Source organism: Salmo salar, chromosome ssa27 (genome assembly GCF_905237065.1).
Source record: "Salmo salar chromosome ssa27, Ssal_v3.1, whole genome shotgun sequence".
In the NCBI taxonomy this organism is placed as follows: domain Eukaryota; kingdom Metazoa; phylum Chordata; class Actinopteri; order Salmoniformes; family Salmonidae; genus Salmo; species Salmo salar.
In genome coordinates this window covers 28951764-28973170 of record NC_059468.1, presented here as the reverse complement: position 1 = coordinate 28973170, position 21407 = coordinate 28951764, and the positions used below count along the sequence as shown (strand labels likewise).

The following is a 21407-nucleotide window of genomic DNA, read 5'->3' as shown; positions in this document are numbered from 1 at the left end:
GTTCCAAATATTGGGGAAGAAGCCAGAGGATGATGTTAAAAAGTTTAAGCATAGCCAATTGGAATTTGTCTGTATATTTTATCATTTCATTTAGGATACCATCAACCCCACAGGCCTTTTTGAGTTTGAGGGTTTGTATTTTGTCCTGGTAATTCATTCAATGTAATTGGAGAATCCAGTGGGTTCTAGTAGTCTTTAATAGTTGATTCTAAGATTTGTATTTGATCATGTATATGTGTTTGCTGTTTGTTCTTTGTTAAAGAGCCCAAAATATTGGAGAAGTGGTTTACCCATACATCTCCGTTTTGGATAGATAACTCTTTGTGTTTTTGTTTGTTTAGTATTTTCCAATAAGTGGTTAGATTCTATAGATTCTTTAATTACATTGAGCTGATTTCTGACGTGCTGTTCCTTCTTTTTCCGTGGTGTATTTCTGTATTGTTTTAGTGATTCACCATAGTGAAGATGTAGACTCAGGTTTTCTGGGTCTCTATGTTTTTGGGTGGATAGGTTTCTCAATTTCTTTCTTAGGTTTTGCATTCTCCATCAAACCATTTGTCATTGTTGTTAATTTTCTTAGGTTGTCTGCTTGAAATGTTTAGATTTGATAAGGAAGCTGAAAGGTCAAATATACTGTTTAGATTTTCTACTGAGAAGTTTACAGCTTCACTATTACAGTGAAACATTTTGTCCAGGAAGTTGTCTAAAATGATTGAATTTGTTGTTGCCTAATTGTTTTTTGGTAGGTTTCCACACTACTTTTGTCACGATCGTGAGAAAAGACGGACCAAGGCGCAGCGTGATTTGAGTTCCACATACTTTTAATCCAAAGTGAAACTACAACAAACAATAAACAAACACCGACCGTGAACAAACAGAGCGCACATCAGCACTCAACAAAACAATATCCCACAAGGCAGGTGGGAGAAAGGGCTTCCTAAATATGATCCCCAATTAGAGGCAACGATTACCAGCTGCCTCTAATTGGGAACCATACAAACCACCAACATAGAAATACAATGACTAGAACACCCCCCTAGTCACACTCTGACCTAAACACCATAGAGAACCAAGGGCTTTCTATGGTCAGGGCGTGACAACTTTCCTTTCAACTATAGCATTTCCTAATATTATTCCGTTGCCTTGGCTTTGATGCCTCATGATTGAGTATTGCTCTGTTCAAGTGGACTGTGATTTTGCTGTGATTTGATAGGGGTGTCAGTGGGCTGACTGAATGCTCAGAGAATCTGGGTTGAGGTCAGTGATGAAATATTCTACACTACTACTGCCAATAGATGAGCTATAGGTGTACCTACCGTAGGAGTCCCCTCAAAGCCTACCATTGACTATGTACATACCCAGCGTGGGACAGATCTGCAGGAATTGTGACCTGTTTTTGTTGGTGTAGTTGGTGTAGTTGTGCCTAGGGCATATGGGCGAGGGAATGCTGTCTCCTCCAGGTAGGTGTTTGTCCTCCTGTGTGCTGAGGGTGTCAGGTTCTTGTCCAGTTGTGGAATTTAGGTTGGCACAGACTAGTACATGTCCCTGGGCCTGGAAATGATTGATTTCCCCCTCCAGGATGGAGAAGCTGTCTTCATTAAAGTATGGGGATTCTAGTGGGGGGGTATACAGTAGGTAGCACACAGGAGGACATTTTTCTCTGTTAAGATAATTTCCTTTATAATTTCTAGCCAAATATAAAATGTCCTGTTTTTTTTTTATTCAATAGAGTGAGTTAGGTCTACTCTATACCAAATTAGCACACCCCCTGAGTCCCTTCCCTGTTTCACACCTGGTAGTTTGGTGGATGGGACTACCAGCTCTCTGTAACCTAGAGGGCAACCAGTGGGTCCATCTCCTCTATACCATGTTTCTTGTAGGATGACAACGTCTGTATTTCAAATTTTTTGGTGAAGTCCAGGTTCCTGCTTTTTAGGCCAAATGCAGATGACGCCAGGCCTTGGATATTCCAGGATTAAATAGTGATTGTTTGTGTTCCATAAAGTGTACAATTTTGTTAGTCGTGTGGTTTGGCCTCAGACAAGTAAGTGTGAGCTCTCTCCCCCCCATCTCTACCCATCTCTGTCGTTCTCTCTCCTTCTAGCTCTCTCACGCACACCTCCTGACTATTTCTATTGTGTGTAGAGTGTAGGTACATTTATTTAATGATCCCCAACATTAAATCTCAGAGAATAATACAAATAATATTTGTTTTTGGTCCTTTATGATCCTAGTTCATATTTTGATTGATGAAGGATGACACATTGAGTCTGACTGAGGAAGGATAGGGTGATTAGATTGGATGCTTATCTTGTCAAAAACGATGTTAGTAGAGTATAATTTAAAGGTTCATCAGACACCACCATGTGATGGCCGGACTGTTGCCCAAATTATTGACTATATTGACGAGAACACGCAGGTAGGTAGCCTACTCAACTTCACTGGCCAATCAAATCATCGTCACCATCATCATCAATCAATTATAGACAATTTCTACTCCAAAACTGTCAGGAATGCAGGACTCTTTCTAGAGCTCTGACCTGAAGATCACGGACATCATGATTAGACCTTGTTTTTTTCAGAGTTCCCAGGTGTAATGACATCACCATAAATCAAGAGAATGCCAGACGTTGATGTCAAAGTTTGATGACAAAATTTGTCCACAAGAAGAACAGCCACGAGAACTTCCTGTTCAAGTGAGCACAGCACAAGGTAAGTACAAAAATGTATTGAATGCTGCTGCATAAAGGTAATATGCCAGGGAGATGCAGTTGAAGTCAGAAGTTTACATACACTTAGGTTGGAGTCATTAAAACTCGTTTTTCAACCACTCCACAAATGTCTTGTTAACAAACTATAGTTTTGGCAAGTTGGTTAGGACATTTACTTTGTGCATGACACAAGTAATTTTTACAACAAATGTTCAGAGACAGATTATTTCACTTATAATTCACTGTATCACAATTCCAGTGGGTCAGAAGTTTACATACACTAAGTTGACTGTGCCTATAAAACAGCTTGGATAATTACAGAATTCCAAAAGAAAATAGCAAAGACCTCAGAAAAAAATTGTAGACCTTCTCAAGTCTGGCTAATCCTTGGGATAAATTTCCAAATGCCTGAAGGTAACACGTTCATCTGTACAAACAATAGTACGCAAGTATAAACTGCATGGGACCACACAGCCGTCACACCGCTCAGGAAGGAGACGCGTTCTGTCTCCTAGAGATGAACGTACTTTGGTGCGAAAAGTGCAAATCAATCCCAGAACAACAGCAAAGGACCTTGTGAAGATGCTGGAGGAAACATGAACAAAAGTATCCATATCCACAGTAAAACGAGTCCTATATCGACATAACCTGAAAGGCCGCACAGCAAGGAAGAAGCCACTGCTACAAAACTGCCATAAAAAAAGCCAGACTACGGTTTGCAACTGCACATGGGGACAAAGATCGTACTTTTGGAGAAATGTCTTCTGGTCTGATGAAACAAAAATAGAACTGTTTGGCATAATGACCATCGTTATGTTTGGAGGAAAAAGGGGGATTCTTGCAAGCCGAAGAGCACCATCCCAACCGTGAAGCACAGAGGTGGCAGCATCATGTTGTGGGGGTGCTTTGCTGCAGGAGGGACTGGTGCACTTCACAAAATAGATGGGAGCATGAGGATGTAAAATTATGTGGATATATTGAAGCAACATCTCAAGACATCAGTCAGGAAGATAAAGCTTGGTCGCAAATGGGTCTTCCAAATGGACAATGACCCCAAGCATACTTCCAAAGTTGTGGCAAAATGGCTTAAGGACAACAAAGTCAAGGTATTGAGTAGCCATCACAAAGCCCTTACCTCAATCCTATAGAAAATGTGTGGGCAGAACTGAAAAAGCATGTGCGAGCAAGGAGGTCTTCAAACCTGACTCAGTTACACCAGCTCTGTCAGGAGGAATGGGCCAAAATTCACCCAACTTATTGTGGGAAGCTTGTGGAAGGCTACCCGAAACATTTGACCCAAGTTAAACAATTTAAAGGCAATGCTACCAAATATTAATTGAGTGTATGTTAACTTCTGACCCACTGGGAATGTGATGAAAAAAATAAAAGCTGAAATAAATCATTCTCTCTACTATTATTCTGACATTTCACATTCTTAAAATAAAGTGGTGATCCTAACTGACCTAAGACAGGGAATGTTTACTAGGATTAAATGTCAGGGATTGTGAAAAACGTAGTTTAAATGTATTTGGCTAAGGTGTATGTAAACCTCCGACTTCACTGTATGTATACTGTAGCTAAGAAAGTAATACTAAGTGTATGTTGTGTAGTAAGTTGTTAGTACCCTATGTGCCTCACCCTAATAATTTGATCCCTTTCCCCCTCATAACTTAGCCTAATGTTCTGACTTGGTGCTGCAGATGTAGCCTATAGCCTGTTTTAGAGAAATGTAATGATTTAATATTATAAGAGCTTTCATTGTCTGCTTATATGCCCCCTTTATTTATCATACGGTTCTGACTTGGTGTACAGGGAGAACACTGTAAGAACGGCCCATATTCTGAATTCTGTCGCTGTATATTTCAAAAGTGCTGAACAAATAGTTATATTGATTACATCGGTCCTAGCTCGCTCATTAATGTCTTAATCGAAATTACGGATTGCCTCTTACCCGCTAGTCGGCCTCTTATGCCATAGTTTGTACATCTCAATTGTCAGTAGAAACCACATTTGTTTAAGCAAGTCAGCCATATCAGCTATGTTTTTTAAAAGGCAGTAAATTAGGTTGAATGAACAGTTTCCCAGCCAGACAAGGCTCTGAAAAGAAAGCTCTTCTGTTATGACAGCTTTATATAGACCCTAAGAGTTTATGGGCACTGTTTGTCACCGTTATGGTGCAATTAATGTATTAATTTTAGCATGTAAATCTTGGTGGTGCAAAAAAAAAAAATTGGCATGCATCTAAAACGTTTCTTTTTTCGCACTACTGTCCTCTACTGTCCTCTGGTCACCCAACTTATTGTGGGAAGCTTGTGGAAGGCTACCCGAAACATTTGACCGAAGTTAAACAATTTAAAGGCAATGCTACCAAATATTAATTGAGTGTATGTAAACTTCTGACCCACAGGACGGGACGGGACAGGACAGAGCAGAGGGTTGGGGATTGAGACGGTTCACATGAAGCGCGCGACCTAATGAAGGATGAGATGCATCTTGTTATCAACGTCACATGTTTGCGTGTGCATGCATCCCTCCATTAAATTATGGAACTCCGGGCACGCGGGGGAAGAAAGGGAGAATAGGTGCGCGTGGGAGCAGTTATGTGTTTGGTGGGGTCAGCGTGAGCAGCAAAATTTTTGGGGTTGTGTGGAGATAGATAGTTGCAGCTTTTTCTCCAGGTCGAAATGGAAGGATTGCATTATGTCTGTGTTCTGGCTTGCGCTTTTTTCGTTTCTCAAGCAAATGGACTCAAAAGTAAGTAAAGTTTTGGTTGCTTTTTGGGTCTCAGCTGTACCTATCAATCAGGTTTGTGGTATAAAATGCTTGGATGCAGATTAAGCATAATTTGTTGGCAAATGAAGAATTTAAATAATATAGGGATGATTGTAAGCCTACATTCTTGTTGATACTTGTTATGCATATCGTTGTATATTTTTCCCCTTTAGCCTATAAAGGTTTAATAATGCAATCAGTCAACTCTTTCAAATGACTAGGCTATAGGTCGAAATAATTTCACATAGGCTATGCATGGAATTGAAATGTATTGTTATTTTTCTCCGTTTACACCTGTGGTTTACAAATTACGTTTTACAAGTAAAAATGAACGCTCCGGACTTGAATTGTTTTCATCTGACCTTGGTCATCTCCTAAGAATGTCAGAGAGGTGCGCGGGCTGTTATTGCGTTGCCAATATCCGCGCGCTTGTCTTGTCAGTCTCAGTCCCATGAGCCCAATTATGCCATTTACGCGCGTGCACTAGTAGATGCGTCTTGTGAATATAATTTCCTGGATAGGTTTCCCAACGTTATACAAAACAGTTTTGAACTAAATCTATTGTAGTCTGTGTCTAGAATATGACCGTTTTTTATGGTTATGGAAATAGGCTGGTTTCAACGAATTAATACAATAAGCTTACATTAGAACTCTCACATTAGGCAGCATTTTCCAATATACGTTTTTAAAAGCACCATTTTAGTCTATACATCTCAAAACAAACATTTACTCTCTCTCTCTCTCAGCTTACCGGGACATGTTCCCTCATAAGCATTCAGTATCGATGAAGTTTCCACCGATCCCCGGTTGGAACCCAGACAGTAACCCGTGGGATGACTATCTTTACCCACCCTTCAGTCCCAAGGAACTAACGCGGCGGAAAGGTGAGCACCACCACTGACCTTGTCAAATTATGCAGGGAAATTTTATAACGTTCCTCCTTTAAAACATTTGGCTATCCACTATTTTCACACACCTATCCAGGTCAGCCCGTCAAAGTTCGCCTGACCAGTGACAGTCCTGCGATCATTGGCTCTATGGTGTCATTTACCGCCAAGCTAGAGTACCCACCGTGTCAGAAGGAGGATGCCAATGGGGAGCTGGTGTGGGATGAGCATTGTCCGGATGGTGTGGAGCTAGAGGCCTCAGGTGCTTCCCACAAACCACTCTACATGCACACACACACATTTGCGTGCCACAAAAATTACAATATCTGATAACTTCAGTATTGACTGTAACTCTCCCCTCCCCTGGTCAGCTAACGGTCAGCTGAAGCATGGCTATGTGTTTAACTGGACCTCCTGGCTAGATGACTATGGCTTTGGAAAGTGTACTGACCTGAAGAGATGTAACGTCTTCCCAGACGGGAAACCCTTCCCTCAGAGCAACGACTGGAGACACAAGGGCTACGTCTACGTGTGGCACTCCATGGGTAAGTCTCACTCAAACACAATCAGTCATGGACATACTCATGCACACAGTCATAAAGTAACACACACATGCACGCACAATGTCTTCAATTATATGTGCTCTATCAAAGATGCACTATGCAGAAATCGCTCTGCCATTTCCTGGTTGCTAAAATTCTAATAGTTTGCCTAGGTTAGAGCGTTGAGCCAGTAACCGAAAGGTTGCTGGATGGAATCCCCGAGCTGACAAGGTAAACATCTGTCGTTCTGCCCCTCAAGCAAGGCAGTTAACCCACTGTTCCCTGGGCGCCGAAAATGTGGATGTCGATTAAGGCAGCACCCTGCACCTCTCTGATTCAGAGGGGTTGGGTTAAATGCGAAAGACGCATTTCAGTTGAAGGCATTCAGTTGTACAACTGATTAGGTATCCCCCTTTCCCTTATTTCAGTTAATTTGACAAAACAACAGTGTAGAGAATCATTGTACCATCTAAACCGCTGTGAAATATATTTTCCACAACCAAAAATATTGTATTTTCAGCTGTTTGAAGCTGGTATACAAAACCGAAAGTAAAAGACACAAAAACAAAGCATATAAATAGTGCACATTGAACAAATCTGCTTCTTAGACTTGCTTTCAATAAGAATGACAGATCTATAACTCACATTTCTAAAAGGTTTCATATTGCAGCTTTAAAGGTGGGGAAAGGTGAGGAGGCAGGTGCTGAGAGAGATGGAGATCTGCTATTGCTGTAACTCTCTCTGCCCTCCCTCTCCACTTCCCTCCCTCCACCTCTCTCCCTCACTCCCTCCATCCCTCTCTCAGGTCAGTACTCTGAGACGTGTGATGGCTCCTCCTCCACCCTGACAGTGAACACCAGTGACATCACTCTGGGGCCAGAGCTGATAGAAGTCATGGTGTACAGGAAACGTGAGCGCAGGAAGTACAGCCCCCTGGCCACAGACAAGACCGTCTTCTTCGTCACAGGTGAGTCCCCTGTATACACTTCATGTCTATTCCCAAAGCATCAATGGGACGGGTCTCAATCCACAACCTTTCTTCCTCCCATCTACTATCGTTCCTTCCCCTTGTACATCTTATAGGACACCAAGCCCTTAGTCAGGTGGCGATTTAGTGCTTTGTTGCTTTCACTTATTCAAATCTTTTGTGACAGTCAAGAATTTTGTTGATTGGAACAAAGGCCGATGGTGTGTCCCAAAAGGCACCCTATTCCCTATATAGTGCACTACTTTTGACCAGACCCCTATGTAATGCACTATGTAGTGCACTACACTCTTAGAAAAAAGGTTTCAAAGAGGTTCTTCGGTTGTCCCCAAAGGAGAACCCTTTTTGTTTCTAATTAGAACGCTTTTCGGTTCTAGGTAGGATCTGTGAGAAGGGTTCTACACGGAACCCAAAAGGGGGGTTCTTCAAAGGGTTCTCTTATGGGGACAGCCAAATAACCTTTTTAAGTTCTAGATACGCTACATTCTTTTAAAAATTGTATTATTTTACCCCTTCCCCAATTGCTAGTTACTGTCCTGTCCCATCGTTGCAACTCCCGTACAGACTCGGGAGAGGCAAAGGTCGAGAGCCGTGTGTCCTCCGAAACACAACCCAGCCAAGCCGCACTGCTTCTTGACGCAACGCCCGCTTAACCCGGAAGCACTAATGTGTCGGAGGAAGCACCATACACCTGGCGACCGTGTCAGCATGCATTGCGCCCGGGCCACCACAGGAGTCGGTAGTACGCGATTGGACAGGAACATCCCTGCCACCCAAACCTGAGCCAATTGTGCGCCGTCCCATGGGTCTCCTGGTCGCGGCCGAGCCTGGACTCGAACCAGGTTCTCTAGTGGCACAACTAGCACAGTGCCTTAGACCACTGAGCCACTCGGGAGGCCACTACATTCTCAAAAGTATGTGGACACCCCTTTCAATTAGTGTTTCGGCTATTTCAGCCACACCCGTTGCTGACAGGTGTATAACATTGAGCACACAACCATGCAATCTCCATAGACAAAAATTGGCAGTAGAATGGCCCATACTAAGAGCTCATACTAAAGAGCTGCCCCTGTCAGCTGTAAGTGCTGTTATTGTGAAATGGAATCTTCTAGGAGCAACAACGGCTCAGCCGCAAAGTGGTAGGCCACACAAGCTCACAGAACGGGACCGCCGAGTGCTGAAGCTGAAAAATCGTCTGACCTCGGTATCAACACTCATTTCGAGTTCCAAACTGCGTCTGGAAGCAACATCAGCACAAGAACTGTTCGTCGGAAGCCTCATGAAATGGGTTTCCATGGCCGAGAAGCCGCACACAAACCTAAGATCACCATGCGCAATGCCAAGTGTTTGCTGGAGTGGTGTAAAGCCTGCCGCCATTGGACTTTGGAGCAGTGGATAGGGTTGTTGCGGTGACCGTATTACCACCACACCGGCGGTCACGTGTCATGAAGGCAGTCAAATTCCACGTGACCGTTTAGTCACGGTAATTAGGCTTCTCCAAGTGTTGATGCTGCTGATGGTCATTAGTAGCCTACCAAACTTGCTAACTTCTTGGTACTCAGCACTCTATTGTCCCTCTAATCACTCTGATATCAAAGCAAATGTAATCGAAAATCTAATCAAACACTTCATGAGAGCCCATGTGCTCATGTTGCGCATGAGTGATGGTCTCGACTAAAAATAGGAGGATCCCATCAGCTTTCTATAGACTAGTCCTACTATATTTATTTCTCAACTTTCCTAATATTAAGCACATTGCTTATATTTACAACCGGAGTATAGCCTACCTGGCTGGCATGAAAATGAACCATATGAAAAGCGTCCTCCATTCGCTATTTAAGTGTATAGATTACATGTATTTTTTCCTGCTGCCCCTGCTTCGATACATGTGCATGATAATGGTCCATTGTAAATCAAAATACATTTCACACATATATTAAATAATATATGTAAATACTAGATTAAATCAAGAATAGTCTGATGGGTGACAATATTATCCTATCACTTATGAATTATATATTATCACTTGTGAACAATGCCCAGCTTAAGAAACAATGCCTTTTTTGGGCTACTTTTTCTAATCGTAGTCGCACACCTCATGTAGCCTTAGCCTAGCCCATAAGCCTACATGGTTTGATAAGGTTTGTATCACAACTAAAGTTGCCAAATAACTTCTTAAAATTAAGCACATTCATTCGCTTTACAAGGGGTATAGAGCCTAACTGGCATACATGAGTTTCAAGTTTGGGGAAGAAAATGTACATCATAAAAATGCATCTTTATAATAAAAGCATTACATGCATAATTGCATTTGTGGTCACCTTTGATAATGGTGTTTTCTGCTAACGGTACATCTGACCATTGCTGCGCTTATAATGTGAAGAATAGCCTAATAGTTCATCAACATTTTAAACTAAACGTTCTGATCTGTTGTGTCAGCCACATTGAATAAAAAAGGTTTTGATGCTAGTGGTTGTATTAATTTGGAATCTAACGCATCCCACAACTGTCCCAGACTATGTTTGGAATATTTATTTCTCACACAGAATATAATAGGTTGACTTTTGTACTATGGGGGGATAGTAGATTGACATAGTGCTTTTGCTGTTCGTTAGGCCTACTCATCTTGTTGGCTGACGAGAAGTAAATGCTGACAGTTCTTCTAATATCTTCAATTTGCACCTCGGAATTGGATAAGGACGCGCACAGTTGAATCCCCGATGTGTCTGTCTTCACTTGTAGCCTGTGAGAAAGACCCGCTCATGTGATGGAGAGCCATGTGAGTGAGGTGATTCGGAGCGCTCAGCACTCGGGGAGAAGGGCACAGTGTCCACTGGCCGCAAAAGGCAAGGATTTTTTTAGGGTGCATTACGGCCACACAAAGGTGATAACGCCGTGAAATCCGAGGCATTATCAAGTCCTTGTCAAATTGTGAATGAGTGACTGATGTAGTGTGTACTGCCTGCGCAAAAAACAAAGCAGAGCTCATGCCTTTCAAGCAATGTTTTTCAAATCATCGTGCGGCCTTACAATGTATTAAAAATCTAAACATATAGGCCAACGTTTGTAAAACAACCTAGAGTTACATTTACATTACATTTAAGTCATTTAGCAGACGCTCTTATCCAGAGCGACTTACAAAAAGTTACATTAATAACTGTAAATTAACCGCTCAACACAGAATAGCAATATGTGCACACTCCCTCAAATCGTTTGGAGAAAATGTCCTTTCTGTTTTATTCAGCTTTGTTCAATTGTATTCATACTATAAAATAATTCCACAGAATTCTAAGCAAATCTTGTCTGCTAAATGAACTAGTGTAGCCCACAGGCATTTGGCATAGCCAGATCAGGACCTAACATAAGGACAACTCAGAGTATGCTATTCTGTTCTTCTGAAATAGACTACATTTTCTTCATATCATGCTTCTTTAGACCTGTCAAAAATAAATCATGGATTTATTGTAAAGTTGTAGGCTATATTACATGGATTTATTAGACTTTTTAATGTAGATGTTCCAAAGTTCTGCATCAGTGACTTGTAAGCTATGAGTTGAGATGCTAAATGAGTTTATGTTAATTAACGGTCAATTACAGTGATACCAACAGTTATTTGCTTGACAATCACCGACTGACAAAATTTTGTGACCACCACAGCCCTAGCAGTGGAAACACGTTCTCTTGAGTGATGAATCACGCTTCACCATATGGCAGTCCAACAAACAAATCTGGGTTTGGCAGATGCCAGGAGAACGCTACCTGCTCCAATGCAAAGTGCCAACTGTAAAGTTTGGTGGAGGAGGAATAATGGTCTGGGGCTGTTTTTCATGGTTCGGGGTAGGCACCTTACTTCCAATGAAGGGAAATCTTAACGCTACTACAGCATACAATTACATTCTAGGCAATTCTGTTCTTCCAACTTTGTGGCAACAGTTTGGGGAAAGCGCTTTCCTGTTTCAGCATGACACTTCTGACAATGCACAAAGCGAGGGCCATACAGAAATGGTTTGTTGAGATTAGTGTGGAAGAACTTGACTGTCCTGCACAGAGCCCTGATCTCAACCCCATCGAACACCTTTGGGTTGAATTGGACCGCCGACTGCGAGCCAGGCCTAATCGTCCAACATCAGTGCCCAACCTCACTAATGCTCTTGTGGCTGGATGGAAGCAAGTCCCTGTAGCAATGTTCCAACATCTAGTAGAAAGCCTTCCCAGAAGAGTGGAGGCTGTTATAGCAGCAAAGGAGGGACCAACTCTATAAAGGTCCGTGATTTTGGAATGAGAAGTTCGATGAGCAGGTGTCCACATGTAGTGTAGCTCCCCCCCCCTAAAAGTGTACGTAGCGAAAAGGGTGACATTTGGGAAGCAACCATAGTCTGTCTCGTACACATCAGCCGGTCCTTCCTCAGAGGGACGCAGAAGTACAGAAGAGAATGTATAGCTTAACGGATGCATCATGTCTGAGTGTTTCTCATTAACCCTTACCCCTTCACAGACAAGATCCCAGTGTCGGTGAGTATTTCCCAGAAGGCAGCATCCAACCTGTCGGCGAGCGTGTTTGTGCGTGGCGAGGATGTGGTGTTCAGTGTGTCTGTTCACGACCCCAGTAAATACCTGAAGACTGCCGATGCCGTCGACTACATCTGGGACTTCAAGGACGGCAACCAGCTGGTCACCCATAGCAACGTGGCCACGCATGCCTACAGCGCGGTCGGCAAAGTTAACGTGAAGCTGACGGTGGAGGCAGCGATCAAGATCCCGTGCCCCCCGCCAACACCGATGAGTGTTACTTCGCCGCAAACTACAGGTACACACTCGAGTCACACACTTCATTTCAGAGGATACTACAGGTACAGAAATCTAGAAGAAGGTATGTACATAGTACACACAATAATGAGCTTCACCTGCACCGTACTACAGCCACACATGCCTGGAATAAGGTATGCACCGTTGGGGAATGGAGCATGGTTTTTGGACTGATTGAGCAGCAGCCTCATGTCCATCTTTGGAGTGTTGTATCATATATATTTTTCTCTCCTTCAGCAGCCCCCACACCTCCCCCTGGCACTCACTCCATCACTAGCAAAATGGAAACAACCCATGGATATGGTAAGAGTTAACTCTTCAATGTGTATTGAATAGAAGTGTCTGCCAGAGTGTATGAGGAAATGTTTTCTCTTGTGAGTTTAGTTCTATTCAGCTGACAAACTGTCCAAATTCAACTGTCTCGTTTCCAGTGCCAGTCACCATTGCCACACCCACCTCCAAGGGCCCCAACACACCTGTTCCCGGGACAACGGGCTTCCCGACGACAGAGCCCCTCCCCCCGACGGTGGCTGATGTGACCCAGGGGTTCAACCCGACCTCGCTGCTGCCAGCTGTCCCCACCCCTATGGCCCAGCTCCGTCACAGACACCTGGCGTCCACCGACTGCTTCCGCTACCTCTACGGAACTTTCCAGACCAACATCACCATCATTGGTGGGTGCATGACAATGGGATGTCAAACTGATGACAATCAGTGAAGTCAGATAGTCAGTCAGTTAGCCCCTCAGTTAATCACTTATCAGTCTATACAAATATATAAAGTTTGTACATTACAGATTTGGCTGATGAGTTTACGCACACTCGAAAATGACATCACTTGGGCTTTACCCTATCACAGAGCACCTAATCAACAGCCAGCCAGCCAATCGAATCGTGGATGTGTCTGCTGCCAAGGTGACCAACACTGACATCAGCTTCCTGGTCAAGTGCCTGGGCAGGTGAGTGGAATACAGTTAAACATTGCTAAGGCAACCCACAGAAATGTTTTTGGCACTAGTGAAAAATGTAATTTGTGAATATTAGCACACAAACCACTCCATAGTTTCCCCATCCATCTACCATAACTACCTCTACTTCTCCTCTCCCCCCGTAGCACTCCCACCTCAGCCTGCACCATCGTGTCGGACCCTTCCTGCCGCCAGGTCAGGAACATCGTGTGTGACGACGTGCCCCCGTCTTTGGGTTGCGAGGTGCGCCTGCGGAGGACCTTCCTGGAGCCGGGGATCTACTGTGTCAACATCACCCTGGAGGATGCCAGCAGTATGGCCCTCGCCACCACCACCATCACCATCAGCAACACTGACCCTGACACACCCGGTAGGTCACAGGGAAAAACCCTGAGGTACTATTGGCAGCGTTGCAGGCGGACTACTTTACACACGTCTGCCAGATCTCACAATGTCTGGATAGGTGTTTAGCATAATTAGCTAACCACATCTGATACAGCAATCTGATGCCCGACTGTGCAATGTCTGCTGCAATGTTGTGAACATGTGGATAAGTCCAAGTCGTAGTTGGAGGTTTTAATTTTTTTAAATAAAATAAATAAATAATTTTATAGGGGACAATGTGCAATAATCAACATCAATATTACAATAATGCAACATCCATGTAAATGTGCTGGGCTTAGTCAAAAGCTAATTTGCACCCGTAGTCTCAGGGCAGCTAAGGGCAATTATACAGCCACAATGCACATACTCACTAAAACAATACAAAATACCAATACATTACATCCAATAATATCATTCTAACGACAACAACATTATCAACTGTCATCTCACATATGAGGAAGCATAGATAACTCATGCGTACAGGTTTGGATAGATCTGAGCCATGTTTTCAATTCAAATGTAAAAGTACAATAATCAGTGCTGCTTCTCAAGTCCATGGGCATTGTATTCCAGTATACTGTAGCTCTAACAGAGAAGGCCGATTGACTGATTTTACTGTGTCGAAAAGGGACAATGCAATCCCCTCTAGTTACTGCCCTTGTTATCCTGGAGGTGCTTTCCTTGAGCATGACGGCATAGGAGTGGAGGGGAAAGACCATGCAGGATCTTAAAGACAAGGCTTGCATCTACATGCTGCTTAAAGCTATCCAGACGAAATAAATTATGTTTGTAAATGACAATGGTGGTAACTGTTTGGTTTGTTATCATAAATCTTAAAGTGTTTGTAGAGTGATTCAATTGTTTTCAGAATAGTAGTTCCTGCTTGTGACCAGCATGTGAGGCAACATCTCAGATGTGAGAAGATCATAGCCTATATAGTTTGGTGGCCTCCAGAGGAAGGAAAGGTCTTATCAACCTAATGTTGGATAATCCAAACTTCACCTTGTTAACCACCTCCTTCACATGTTTCTTAAATGTAGAGTTGGAGTCCAAAATGACATCAAGATACCTGAAGTTAGACACAACTTTCAGATTCTCCCCATTAACAAGAACAGCTGGTCGGGAAGAATCAATGGATTTCTTAGAGAAGTACATACAAACAGTCTTGTCGATATTTAAATGCAGGCAAGAATTAGTCATCCATTTAGAAACATGTACCATAGCTAAATTTAACTTGTTAACAACCAGTTGTCTATTTTTTTGGAGTGTACATACAGAACTGTATCGTCTGCATACATCTGCATGTTAACTTGTAGGCAAGCAAGTGGGAGATCATTTCTATAGAAGGTAACCAGAAGGGGGGCTAATATTGACACTTCTGGGGCCCCAGTGTTATAGTAAAGAGAGTCGACTGAGTGTCCCCCAGACGAACCCTTTGACTTCTGTTTGTCAGATAGGAATACAACTAATAACTTCAGTGGACACATTAAGGGAGGATAGTTTGGATAGGAGGACCTCATGATTCACAGTATCAAAGGCCTTTTTAAGATCCAAAAAGACTGACATCACCACCTATGTCCAGTTTAGATTTAATGCACTCCAGAAAATAGCAATTGGCTGTTTCGGTAGAATGGTTAGTTCTGAATCCAAATTGCATTTGATGTATGGAGTTGCCCTGAATGAGGTGATCACAGTCAGATGATCAGCCATCCATCTTTCAGCTACTTCTGATAGCACTGGAAGCATGCTTATAGGTCGGTAATTTTCCACGAGTGTTGGGTCACCAGATTTTAAAACAGGTGTCGTGTCATTGCTATGCCGGATTAAGTGATATGACATGCTATTTTCTAAAATAATTTCTCTGTAATTAATATTACCTGATTAAACTAACAGAAGAATGTTTATAGAGCTGTTGTCTTCTGAATAAACTCTTAAAGACCTGGTAATCTTTTATATCAATAGCAGTCAATTATTAATCGTCACCTTATTCAGTCTCATCTGAACGTCGTAAAATTCTTGGTTATCTTCACAAACCCTGGCTAACAAGTTGAATCAACAATACAAAATTCGGTTTAATAATTTATTTACTAAATACCTAAATAATCACAGAATTACATATACACAGGATGGATCATACATTGATTAGTAATTATGTCATAAAAGAAAACGTCCCTAGCAGACGAAACCGATATGATGGCTGGTTACACAAAGAAAGGGGGTTGGGTTTGAATGAAAGTGCGGGAAGACTGAGGAACAAAAGGATTGGGTCTCTATCGGACCTTATGAAGCTATGCTATCGTAAATACAGAATCTTATGCATTCTAAATAACCGCCCATTTGGAAAAGGAAAATGCAAGAAATATTTACTCTGAGCTATGCTTCAATAGATTGGTCGTAGATGGAAGGCCGTGTTGCCCAGCAGAGATCTCTCTTGTCCTTTGAAGAATATGTCTTGTGGTAGAACGGATACGTTGTAGTACCGTCGTCGTGTGGTAGAACGGGTACGTTGTAGTACCCTGTCTTTCTGAAGAGATTGTCCCTTCTTTGGACACTGTGTTAACCTCTCTAGGAGGTGTGGGACGCTACCGTCCCACCTGGCCAACATCCAGTAAAATTGCAGAGCGCCAAATTCAAAAACAGAAATACTCATTATAAAAATTCATGAAACATATAAGTGTTATATCGGTTTAAAGATTAACTTCTTGTTAATCCAACAACGGTGTCAGATTTCAAAAAGACTTTACGGCGAAAGCAAACCATGCGATTATCTGAGAACAGCGCCCAGCAGACAAATCATTACCAACAGTAACCAGCCAAGTAGACAAGTAACAAAAGTCAGAAATAGCAATAAAATGAATCACTTACCTTTGATGATCTTCATATGGTTACACTCACAAGTCTCCCAGTTACCCAATAAATGTTCGTTTTGTTCGATCAAGTCCCTCTTTATATCCAAAAACCTCCGTTATGTTAGCACGTTTTGTTCAGTAATCCACTGTCTTTAACAACATCCGGTGAAATTGCAGAGCGTGAAACTCAACAAAACAGAAATTCTCATAATAAACATACATAAGATACAAATGTTATACACCAGCTTAAAGATAAACTTCTTGTTAATCCAACCGCTGTGTCAGATTTCATAAAGGCTTTACGGTGAAAGCAAACCATGCGATTATCTGAGAACAGCGCCCAGCAGACGAATCATTACAAACAGTTAGCAGCCAAGAAGAGGAGTAACAAAAGTCAGAAATAGCGATAAAATGTATCACTTACCATTGATGATCTTCATATGGTAGCACTCCCAAGACTCCATGTTACACAATACATGTTTGTTTTGTTCGATAAATTCCCTCTTTATATCCAAAAACCTCAATGGCAGGGCAGGATGGATATAGGTCTATAACAGTTTGGGTCTAGAGTGTCACCCCCTTTGAAGAGGGGGATGACCGCGGCAGCTTTTCAATCTTTAGGGATCTGACGATACGAAAGAGGTTGAACAGACTGGTAATAGGGGTTGCAACAACGGCAGCGGATTATTTTAGAAAGAGAGGGTCCAGATTGTCTAGCCCAGCTGATTTGTACGGGTCCAGGTTTTGCAGCTCTTTCTGAACATCTGCTATCTGGATTTGGGTGAAGGAGAAGCTGGGGAGGCTTGGGCAAGTAGCTGCGGGGGGTGCGGAGCTGTTGGTTGGGGTAGCCAGGAGGAAAGCATGGCCAGCCGTAGAGAAATGCTTATTGAAATTCTCGATTATCGTGGATTTATCGGTGGTGACAGTGTTACCTAGTCTAAGTGTAGTGCAATATGGTTCTTAAATCTCTTTTTAGTGAGCTTTCTAACCATCAATGTAACATTGTGGTCAGATATGCCAGTTAGTAAGTTACTGGACTTAATTATTTGATCAGTTCTGTTAGTAAACACCAGATAAATTTGAGTCTGGGATGACTGTGTCACTCTGGTTGGACCTTGTATTATTTGATTGAGTCAGGTTGAAATAATCTGATCTGAGTTTTTTCCTGCAAGTTTTGTTTTCCCAGTTTATATTGAAATCGCCCATGAAGATGATCTCCTTCTTATGATCACATTCTTTAAGCATGGCATTTAGATGGTCATTAAACAAGATATCAGATGTTGGTGGTCGATATGATCCAATAATAGTGAGAGATATATGAGGGGGAGAGGATGACATTCACACATACGATTGCATTTAAAGTTATCTTCCATGTACATAAGCAATCCACCCCCTCTGACCTCTCCCCTGTCCCTCCTGAATATGGAATATCCAAGGACATTAAAGGCAGAAATAGAAGATTTTTTCAGCCATGTCTCAGAGAAACAGAAAAAACCTAGTTTGGAGTCGTTCAATAAATGTTCTACCTGTTCACTCTTAGAAATAATGCTAGGAATATTCAGATGACCTCCCAATATTCCTCTAGGCTTGGAACCAGGGTCCCAGAGAATGTTAGCCTGATTAACAGTTTGAAAAAGTTTCATGGTACAATGTTTTCTAATACCTGTTTAAGGGAACTGAGCTTCTGACTCGAAGGTGGGCTTTGTTTGGGACATGTATCAAGAGTTGGCATTAAAATGAAATGATCAGCAGATTGCTCATTCTCTTGAAAAGCCATGTAGCGACAGAAGTTATGCTCACACACAGAATAACCTTCTCTGTCCCAGATAATATAGGTTACTCAAATATAGATTATTTCAATCCTTCATCAATGATCAATTAGGGGGACTTTTCTCCACTTCTTCCAGAATTACATCCTCCATATCAGCCTTTTTTCTGCAGGTGACCTAACTCCAGACACTGATTGGGAGCTTGGTACCCTGGGCCGCTTTGGTGTATGTTAATTCCGGTTTGTTTGAATGAAGGCCGGCATTGATGTTTGGCTGCCTTCTTTTGTATTCCCCAGAGAGTTGCACCACCTTCAGGGTCCCTTATTAACCTCCAGGTTTTCTATTGGGTTATGATGAGAGATATATGAGGGGAGTAGCCACTTTCCCAGCTTCATTTTTAGCATTTTTCCTCTCATTCCAAGAAAAAGAATAAGAGGTCACTGTTGCAGACTCTAGCTCACCAGGTACCAACTCCAATGTTTCATTCACTCTGTCTTTGTTCTCGGGAGCCGAAGAATTACCGTCTTCAACCTCAGTCTCACGTTCAGTCATTTCAGCTGAGATATATGATACGTCTGCCCTACTCATGGGGACAGGATTGTTGTCCTGCACAGTGTGAAAACGTTTCCTTTATGCACCTTATGTTGTCCAGTGTAGTAGGACTGTACTCCACCATCTCCTGACCCCCTCTAGTGTGGGATTGTGTCAGCCAGTCCTGTCTACGCACAGGACCTTGTTCATCATAAAAGATTTAGTGAGGGCCCATCCTTTCAGACCGTGTTATAGGAATGATGGGTGCTGCTTCAACATATACAAAACGATCTCCATTGGAGCAGTTTGTAAATTGACCCTTGTATCTTATCATGCGCCTCATCACTCTCCCCATCACCTTACATCTAGCTTTAGCCAGGAACTCAGTCACAACACTATCATCTGCTGATTCAGGTAGTTCTTTAATGTTAACTTGAATGGAGTTCTGGTCAGCCATGCGTGACTTCAAACTTAACTAATTATTCTCTTTGAACACAACATGTTTTCCTCTGACTGTTATTCCTCTGATCAAAACGTTGATCTTGCTTCCTTACTGAGAATATATATACGCCAGAGTGCACATACTCTCTGTACTGACCTCAAGTGGTTTGGATGAATTTCCTGTATGAGACCGTGGTAGAGCTCCTCCTCCTTATGGGGTTGGCTATATCCTGCTCCTTTGTCAGGATTTCTCTCTCCATGATAAAAATAGGTAAAACAGTCTCCTTTGGGGCATTTCAACCCAAAGGTGTCTGTCTAGGTTTTATTTAATAGTGCTTGTGCTAAGTTTGCACCTGATACTAAAGTACTTTCCTTCTCTCCTGGTCTCATACCTACATCTCTTCTTTGCACTTCTTTCTACTTCTTTCCCTTCCTCTCCTCGATCCAACTCTATCACTCTGTCCATTTCCCTCTTTTTTTCTTAGTAGTGTCTAAAGCTCCTCATGCTGCAGAGGTTGTCCTCTCCTCCAGTGCTATCCTGGTAGCCATCTTTGCCTTCATCGCCTTCATAGTCTACAAGTAAGTCAAGCCACAGTGTTCCACACACTCACGTCTATCACCAAGCTTCCCTTACTCATGATCTCTCTCCTCCCTCTCTATGCCATTTCTCTGTCCTCTTTCCCTCTTTCCCCCCATCCCCTCCATCTCTCTCTCTCCCCTAGGCGCTATAAGGTCTACAGACCTGTGAGGAAGTCCCTGGTGGAGGATGCCAGCGTCCATGTTGAGATCGGGGGTCGTATGGGCCGGCTGAGGGAGATCATATTCCCCACCAACGAGGAGAGGAGTCGCCTGCTGACGGACAGACGCCCCGTGTAGACCCACCGTCGGTACTACAGAAGGGAAGCAGAGCGAAATAAAATGAATAGAACTTACACTAGTCTGTCAGTTAGGATATTGAGTATCTGTTCTACACCATACATTTCTATCTGAATGTTCTGTAACGTTATATAATCCTGAACAGGCGCTAACGTTTTTACTTAGAGGTTCTTTAGTAACAAATTATACATTTAGCACATTTATAAATGCATCACAAAGAGATATATATATATATATATATTGCTCAAAAAAATAAAGGGAACACTTAAACAACACATCCTAGATCTGAATGAAAGAAATAATCTTATTAAATACTTTTTTCTTTACATAGTTGAATGTGCTGACAACAAAATCACACAAAAATAATCAATGGAAATCCAATTCATCAACCCATGGAGGTCTGGATTTGGAGTCACACTCAAAATTAAAGTGGAAAACCACACTACAGGCTGATCCAACTTTGATGTAATGTCCTTAAAACAAGTCAAAATGAGGCTCAGTAGTGTGTGTGGCCTCCACGTGCCTGTATGACCTCCCTACAACGCCTGGGCAGCTCCTGGACAGTCTGTGGTGCAACGTGGCGTTGGTGGATGGAGCGAGACATGATGTCCCAGATGTGCTCAATTGGATTCAGGTCTGGGGAACGGGCGGGCCAGTCCATAGCATCAATGCCTTCCTCTTGCAGGAAATGCTGACACACTCCAGCCACATGAAGTCTAGCATTGTCTTGCATTAGGAGGAACCCTGGGCCAACCACACCAGCATATGGTCTCACAAGGGGTCTGAGGATCTCATCTCGGTACCTAATGGGAGTCAGGCTACCTCTGGCGAGCACATGGAGGGCTGTGCGGCCCCCCAAAGAAATGCCACCCCACACCATGACTGAC

At 42.6% G+C, this 21407-nt stretch overlaps 1 protein-coding gene across 3 annotated transcripts; it reads left to right on the top strand.

Annotated features, from left to right (window-relative positions):
* Positions 1-5266: 5266 nt before the first annotated feature.
* gpnmb (glycoprotein (transmembrane) nmb) lies at positions 5267-20949 on the top strand. 3 transcript variants are annotated; one of them, XM_014178381.2, is made up of 12 exons: positions 5267-5465; positions 6230-6367; positions 6468-6632; positions 6742-6915; positions 7718-7879; positions 12393-12704; positions 12941-13006; positions 13135-13377; positions 13562-13661; positions 13817-14040; positions 20133-20223; positions 20367-20949. In XM_014178381.2, exons 1-12 carry the CDS (start codon positions 5396-5398, stop codon positions 20518-20520), a joined length of 1899 nt encoding a protein of 632 aa, XP_014033856.1. In that variant the 5' UTR covers positions 5267-5395; the 3' UTR covers positions 20521-20949. The 3 variants fall into 3 exon arrangements, with proteins under 3 accessions (XP_014033856.1, XP_045565430.1, XP_014033855.1); XM_045709474.1 differs by having other exon boundaries at positions 12944-13006; positions 20130-20223; positions 20367-20948; XM_014178380.2 differs by having other exon boundaries at positions 20130-20223; positions 20367-20948.
* Positions 20950-21407: the final 458 nt, after the last annotated feature.